An 8,119-nucleotide genomic window follows, 5' to 3' on the forward strand; every position below is an offset into this window, starting at 1 on the left:
TGAGGTCTCGCTGCCCAGGCGGGTCTCGAACCCGCGGGCTCAGGCAATTCACTCACTTCAGCCTCCCAAAGGCGCGGGATTACAGGCCGAGCCACTGAGCCTGGCAACAGAGACTTTTAAATATCCTGGTTTCTTCTGGGAAATGAGGAGTATCTAGAAAACAACAATCATCATATGTCAGACTTATTTTGTGAGGAGAAAAATAAGTTCTTTGTTTATGCATGTTATTGTGTGATTTCACTGAAGAATCATTCCTGATCACTTAGAGAAATAATTAATACAAATAAAATCAATTAATAATGATAAAGATACTAAAATAAACCTACAGATGGAAGAGCTTACAGGTAATTAACAAATATTTAGACAGAGAATGGCAGACAGACCATTTTATAATGCAAGTCTAGTGACCATCCTGAAGAGGAGTCTCTGGAACTCTCTCAGGACAGGATGAACTCTTAAGTCTCAGGAAGTATAGTGGAAGGACTGAGTCACAGTACATTGGGGAAGAGACTGGTATATGTGTCTAAGATTCAAAACCAATTCAGGACCATGTAACATTTTCTTGAAGCTGAAGAATTTGATGGTAGGAGAGATGTGCAGTCAGGTGTGGTAAGGGGAATTTCTGGGTAATAAATCATACACTGTGGTAGCTGCTTAGCACATCTTGTTGCCTGCCTGCTGAGGCAGGACTAAGTGAGACTCAGGTGGATCCAGCTCAGCCTCTTCCAACTCCATAGTTCACCTGGGGGTGAAGATTCTCAGGAGAGTCAACACTGGTCCTTCTCTTCTCTCTGTGCCCACCATGCAGCCCTGTGGCAGCCCATGATGCCTCCTGTGTCTCTGGTTCTGGATCAGCTGTCTGGGTCCCATATGTGTGACCAAGCACTGTTTTCTCTGAAATTCTAGGCTTTTATGATCCAGGAGCACAAAACTCAGGAAGTTCACTTAACAGAAGGGAAGGTGCTGAGAGAAGGAGTGATAATCCCAAGGTAAACTGAGGAAGAAGAGAGAAAAGCATAAGAATAATCCCTTCCAATTTCACTGGGACAAGCCTAGACTAGGGGAGGGCATGTGAGAAAATCCTTATGAAAAATTTTTGGATTGTGATGGAGAAGCTTTTCTCTGTCAGTTCTTCCAGATGCCTTCAGGGGCATCTTGTTGCCTTGACATGGGTGGGTCAGGGACTGGGAACAAGGCCATCCATTAACGGATGCTTGGGTTTATTCCACCATTTTAGTGCTTGGAGGAAAGCTACTATTTCATATTCATGTACTTGTTCTGTGAGTCTCCCTGCACCAGGCCAGGCTGATCAGAAAACCCAAAACCAAAATAGTTTAGATTGGAAGCAACTAGAGTGACCTTTTCAAGTTTTGCTGTTGTTTGGATTGTTTGTTTGTTTGTTTGTTTTTGAATAAGAGTCTCTATGTTTAATCATTTAAGGAATAGCCAGGCCATTTTCTAAAGCAGCTATCTCACTGTACATCCTCATAAATGGTGTATGAGGGTCCAATTCTCCCCATCATCATCCACACTTGTGGTTCTTGACTTTTTTATTCTAGGCCCCCTAGTGGCTGTGAAGCGGTATGTCAAAGAGGTTTTGATTTGCGTTTCCCTGAAGACTGATGATCAGCACTCTCACTTGCTTGTTGGCCATGTGCTTATCTTCCTGGGAGGAAGGTCTATTCAGCAGTCTTTCTCATTTTAAAATGACCTCTTTGTTATTAAGTAATAATAATTCTTTATGAACTAGACACTGTAGCTCACACCTGCATTTCCACACCTTTAGGAGGCTGAGGCGAGAGAATTGCTTGATCAGAGGAGTTCAAGACTAGCCAGAGCAATATAGTAAGACGTCGTGACTACAAAAAAAATGTTCAGATCAGCCAGGTGTCATGGTGTGTCCCTGTAGTTCTAGCTTCTAAGGAGGTTAAGACTGAATGGTGGCCTGAGCCCAGAGAGTTCAGTCTACAGTGAGCCACAATCGTGCCACTGCACTCCAACCTGTTCAACAGTGAGTGAGTCCCTGGCTCATAAATAAATAAATAAATAAATAAATAAATAAATAAATAAATAAATAAATAAATAAAATTAGTTCCTTTACTTAGTAGATATAAGTCCCTTGTTAGATATATGACTGCCGAACATTTTCTTCCATTCTGTAGGCTGTCTTTTCGCCTTCTTTGTGGTGTCTATTGAAGAATAAAAGTTTCATTTAAAGAATTTCTATTTTTTAAATTGTTCTGCTAGTGCTTTCATATCACATCCAGAATTCCTGCCCTAATAATTCTTCTTTAAGGTTTACTCCTGGGACTGTTCTAAAAATTTTGTAGTTTTTGCTGTTACACTTAGGTGTTTGAGCCATGAAGTGGATTCTTACACATGGTGAGAGGCAGGGTCCACCTTCATTCTTTGGCATGGCCGGTGAGATGTCAAAGATTCTCTACCATGCTGCATGGGTTATCCTGAAGAGGGATCTGGATGGATTCCTCAGTGTCCACCCACTCCGCTTTATTTTGTTCAGAATAACAGCTTGCCATGGGATCCTAGAGTCTCAGGGGCTGAGCTGAGTTGTCACTTCTAGGGACTGTTTCAGGGTATTTGGGCCAAGAAGTGGCCTGTTTCCACTGCCTATGAAAATCCAGAGACCAGCAGGTGAATGTCTTTCTCTGTATGATCTACCAAATAGGCCCTATATCGTGGTTTAATTTAATCCTCATAATGAGAAATTTACTTGGTTGTTTGATAAAAGACCTTCCCCTCTCTCTTAAATATATTTTATGTTCACATTTTGATGCACAAAATTTCCACAATTGAAATAATAATTTTTAGGATTTCTCAATATAAAATGGATTTCTCGTAGTAGTTCTGAATCTTGAACTGTGTTCAAAGACTGTGACTGAAGTGATCCCAGTGTTGGCAGGGGCCAAGTTGTGATACTTTACAGTCAAAGTCATGTGGGTTGGTTACCATAATGCATAGCTGAGCTGAGGAAGGAATCAGAATAATCTTATGAGATCATGGGTATGGTCTATTTGATCATAGTGTCCCTAGTTCTAAAGCAGATGAGCAGCCTCTCCCTCCTTATTTTTCTGTATGAACAGAATGCTCTGTCTGAGAAAGACTGATGAGGCTATGTGTGGGACCTTGGGACTCACCATTGGACCTAAGCTGACTATGAGCTGGGTGTGACCTGACCCATCAGCCCCAGGGGGGAGGGTGTTATCAGTGGTTCTAACCTCACATGGAAGGAAGGTATCTGAGATCTGAGGGACCAGATCAGGGTGCATAAGTCAGTAGCATGAAAAGATGACCAAATAGATATGACTCAACCCCTGCCCCATAACCTTCTCTCTCAACTCACAGCCTGGGTACCCTGAGGAACTCCTGGGACCAGCTGACTAAGGAGAAAACACTCAGATTTGATTCACAGAAGTCTCTGTGGGACATGCAGACAACCCAGTGCTGGACAGTACTAGTTCCTCCTCTGCCTCTGGGACATCTCTGGACAACAGTGGTGGAAGAATATTTCTCTAGAGTGGCAGAACTTTGAACAGTGTACCCAGTCAATGTTCCATGACAAGAGAGATGGGAAAAGGTTCCTCCTTCATGGGCTGTGACTCATAGTTTGACTGAATGATCAGGGACTTGGGAGAGACTCAATTAAAGGGTTAATGTGAAATGCCTGGATAAAACAGATGTGAAGAGGTCTCCCCAATGCAAAGAATATGAAGAAATCTGTCTCCTATACAATTATTTAGCAGAGTCTAACCTGAGAAGAAAGTCATTTTAATAATCAGGTGGGTAGGATGACTTGCTCTGTGGATACCAGACAACCTCCTTATCCAACCATAGCTGTCATTCCCAATGGGTTCTATGCCAAAGTGCCCACGGTGGCAGGGATGTAGGCTAGCCATGAGCTCATCAGTGTGAATTTCCACTCACTAGAGCTGACCTGGCTGTAGCCACTGTGAGTGACCATCTGCCAACTGCAGAGAGCAGCACTGAGGTCATTTATGATACCTTTTTTTTGCAGAAAATAGTTATGTGCCTGGTTGAGATTAATTTTGTTAGATGTCTTCCATCAAGGCACGGAGAGTTATTTGCTCTTATTTTAATAGACACTTGTTTTAGATAAGGATTTGCTTTCATTGACTGCAAAGTTTCTGCCAAAACATGTTCTTGGACTTCAAAATGCCTCACCTATCTTTAAAATGTATTTCATAAGGAGTCTCTTATCAAACCACTTATTTCATAGCAAATAAAAGGCCACAGTGGTCCCATCCTCATGGAATGCCATGGTTGTAACATGTTCCCCAATAAACTGGGCCTTTTTTGCCTGCATGGATGTCTGCCTCTGTCATTCCACCTTCCACTTAGACCCTCCATCCAGAACTTACACCCCAGCCAAGGATATACAAAACAGGCTGATTCCAGCCTCAAACCTGCTCGTGAATTTTCTCTGCAGAACCTTCATGGAGGGCTAGAGGGAAGAGAAGCTTGGAGATCTCAGATTCAGGTGAACTGGGCCGGCCCTGCTCAAGGCTTTGTCCACAGTCCTTCTAGGACTGGAAGAAGAGAGTGACACAGGGTTTGTGTCTCAAACGCAAGCCTTGGGGAAAGGGTTTGTTTTTCCCTTCTCCATCTGCCTGTGTCACTGTGAGAAGCTGTGCCATCCCCAGACAGATAGTGATAGTCAGCTTCTTCCTTGGCCTGGGCCCTGCTAGTGATTAGGGTGATCATTGTCCTCAAGCTGGGCCCAGAGAATCACTCAGGGATCCCTGAGGTGGCTCGCAATTTTATGTACCACCAACATAGAGGTCTGGCCTAGTTTCTGCTGGTACCTGGAAAGCAGTACATTTTTGCCAGTATATGTTCAAAGCAAGGGATCGTGGCTATCTATCCTGGGAACAATGACACCGAGGGCAGCTGTGTTAGCTCACAGGAGGACACAGAGCCTGCAAGGAAGAATAGGTAGCTAGAATGAAGGACACTTTTCCAGGAGTCCCACCCTGGGGCTGTGTCTGGGTTGAGCCCAAGGTTTGGGGACACAGCAGCTGGGGATCCTGTGGGGGTCAAGTCTGGGGCAACATCTGCACAGAGAGTGAGGTGGGTAAGCATGAGAGGGACCCAGGCCATGGTGAGACACTTTGAGCTCTGTCTCCTGAGCCCACAGCACAGCTGGACTCCCAAAGTTTCACTTAATCCCAAGGCCCTGTGGGGAATTAGTATTTGGTGTTTATGTGAATGTACATCCTCTGGGGCTCCTCATGGAGGAATGTCACTCAAACCAGATGTGGGGAAAGCAAAGGAGACTAAGGCAGAAGGGTGGCTTCCCCAACTTCCTCCATGTGCTTCTCTGTCAGAAAATTACCATAGTACCCAAGGCCTGTGATCACAGTCACCTTCCTAGGGATTGACACCATGCCACTGCTCCAACCTCCAGCCTGTGGTGTGTTGTGGGACAGCCTCAGCAGGGTGGTGACCCTCCAGGATCCTGGTCATGAGGTTGAGCTGGACCTTTCTGAGAGAAAAGAGATGAAACTTGACTCAGCACAGGTGGAACACGGCCCCATCATCTTTCTCCTCCTTCATCTCCTCTTTGGATCCCCCAGACTCACTTTTGTTTCCATTTTTGTCATTTCATTAGAATATGGCTCTGCATCTTTAGGATTATGGTTAATCATTTTCTATATTGTAGATTGCTTGTTGAACAGTCACATACTTTAGTGGATTCATCACCATGTCTAGTCTCATTTCACATGTGGTCTTGTTCCATGACATCCCTTATTCCATATTAGACTAGCAATTGTTTTCCTCAGCTCTTCTGTTTTTTATTTTCTCATCAGTGTTTTTGCAAACTTGCAAAAAGCACCAAAATCCCACACTTCACTGAGAAACTAACTCTGTGTCCAGTGTCTCTGTGAGAGTCTAGGGTCACAATCTTTTAATAGGGTGTGAGCTCTGGTGGGTGAATGGTTCATTTTCCCTCAGTCACAGAGATCCTGTCCATGACACAAATAAAGCTCAGTAGTCAGAGCTGTAATCTGAGGTACATAGAATCTATTTCCCTCTGAATAGTCTCCTCAAGGAGGCTATGGATGCCTCATCCAGGGACCACAGCCCTAAATCCTTGCCTCTCCCCCCTGAGACACAACTGAGCACAATAGCCATCTATGTCCTCCATCTATGACATTTCCCACCCCACAGTATTCTAGCAATTGCATCCTCAACTCTTCCATTCTGTATTTCTTCCTCATAAATGTTTTGCGTAAGCTGGCAAAAAGCACCAAAATCCCAGACTTTACTGAGAAACCTACATTAGGGTCCCAAGGACTTGGTCTCTGCACAGGGGTGAGCTCTGGGGGGAGGCTGCAGATGCTCCTTCCAGGGATCAGGGCCCTGAATGTCCCACCTCCTGCCTACCTGAGACTTATCTGAGCACAGGAGCTACAGTCTGAGGTCAGAGTCTGTAGGAGGTGGAAGGACAGGCAGAGGGGGAGGGGTTGGGCATGTCTTGAAGTGCAAGGACAGAGGACTCAGCTCCCAGGAGCTTCTGGACAGGAAGAGATGATACCCTGAGAGGGGCAGGAAACTCAGGCAGCCAACCTGGGTGAAGGTCATGGGCCTTGGAGCACCAATCTCTCACACTGTGCTCCCCTCCTAGAGTACCTCAACTTTGGTGTGTCTCCCAGTGAGTCCCAGCAGCTGCCAAAACTGATTCCTGGACCTAGGTTCCCCCAGTTGCATTTTTCTGGTAAGGTTGTCCATGTTCCTGGGCCCCTGTCTGTCTCCTGGGGTGACATTGTGTGAGTCTCACCCTCAGGACGTTGTCACTGCAGCCTGAGAGAATGGAGAAAACGGTTCCAACTTCCCATCTGAGGACTGAGCCTTGGGCACCAGTTGACCCCCAGGCTGGCTTCCCTCCTAGCCTCTACCTGGTAAGCCCCAGCCTCTCTCCTGGCTGCTCCTGACAGTAGCTCTACTGCCCTTTAATAGTGGAAATGACACAGCCCATGAGCTCCCTTTCTCCAGGTGACCTCACAGAACCTTTCACCTGAGAGGGAGGCCACCAACGAGTCCTGCTTTCCTTTGTGGAGTTGTGACCAACTTTTCCTTGTCCAGACTAGCACAGAGAGATCACACATGTTGCATCCAGGTAGGCAGGGCAGGAACAATTCCTGTAAAGGTGTCCCAGGTTGAAATATCATCATTTGTCCTTGGCTTCTGTTGTAATTAGAGAGAGCCACATGCAGTTCCTCTGCAAAGGGTCAAGGTCCAGAGACACATACATCACATCATATAGGGACCCAGGCTTCCTGCAAACTCAGGAACCAAAACTGATGCCACCTTAGAGAAGCTGCATGCTCAGTGGGGACCTGACTGTTCCTGATTCTAAGCTTTGTTGTGAACCAGCATCACCATCAGCAGAGCCATCAATATCACTAGTATTTGTGTTTCATCCCCACCTCTCAGAGCTCGGACTGGGAGATTTTTTCCACCAGTCTTGTTACCTTTTGATGAAACTGGGAGTCTCTTGATTATCCTGAGCTGGGCGCTTTTGTTCCTATCATCCAGAGTAGATATACCTTTGAAATCCTTGTACTGGGATTCTTGCAGAGGAAGGACATGAGTCTCCATGTCTGAAGCACATTCTCTGAAACCCCTTCATTAAAGCTTTAATCACAAGACTTTCAGTGCTTTGTTACCACCCCTTCCCTCTCCTTCCAATCCAGTCTCCGGACCTTCCTCATGCACTTGGACTTAATGTGTGTGTTTCTCATTTTCCTCCAGTTCTGATGTTGGGATCTGAGTATCAGAGGCCATTGGGGGAGGAGGGAGAGGCCAAGGACATTTCTGGAGCTGTGCATCAGCATCTGCTCACTGGGATGCAGGAATATGATGTGAAAACTGTCCTGAACTTATACCATGATTTTGTATCTTCTTTAATGTAGGTTTTATAATGCAACATATAATGGGCCTTCTTTTGAAATTCAACCTGAGAAAAACTTTTAATTATGGTATTTAGACCATTTCCAATGAATGTGACTATTGTTATAGTTTAGATATGACATCTTGACATTTAGTTTCTCTGTCTCATCTGTTATTTGTTCCTTCATTT

General features: G+C 45.1%; 1 gene segment (V, D, J or C); it reads right to left on the bottom strand.

Annotated features, from left to right (window-relative positions):
• Positions 1–7,638, bottom strand: part of LOC103266163 — a 10,270-nt gene extending 2,632 nt beyond the window's left edge. The window contains 1 exon segment of the V gene segment in view: positions 7,512–7,638. Coding sequence covers positions 7,512–7,638 — 127 coding nt within the window.
• Positions 7,639–8,119: the final 481 nt, after the last annotated feature.

Source organism: Carlito syrichta, unplaced genomic scaffold (assembly GCF_000164805.1).
Source record: "Carlito syrichta isolate Samal-C Ts95f unplaced genomic scaffold, Tarsius_syrichta-2.0.1 Scaffold307034, whole genome shotgun sequence".
NCBI lineage: Eukaryota > Metazoa > Chordata > Mammalia > Primates > Tarsiidae > Carlito > Carlito syrichta.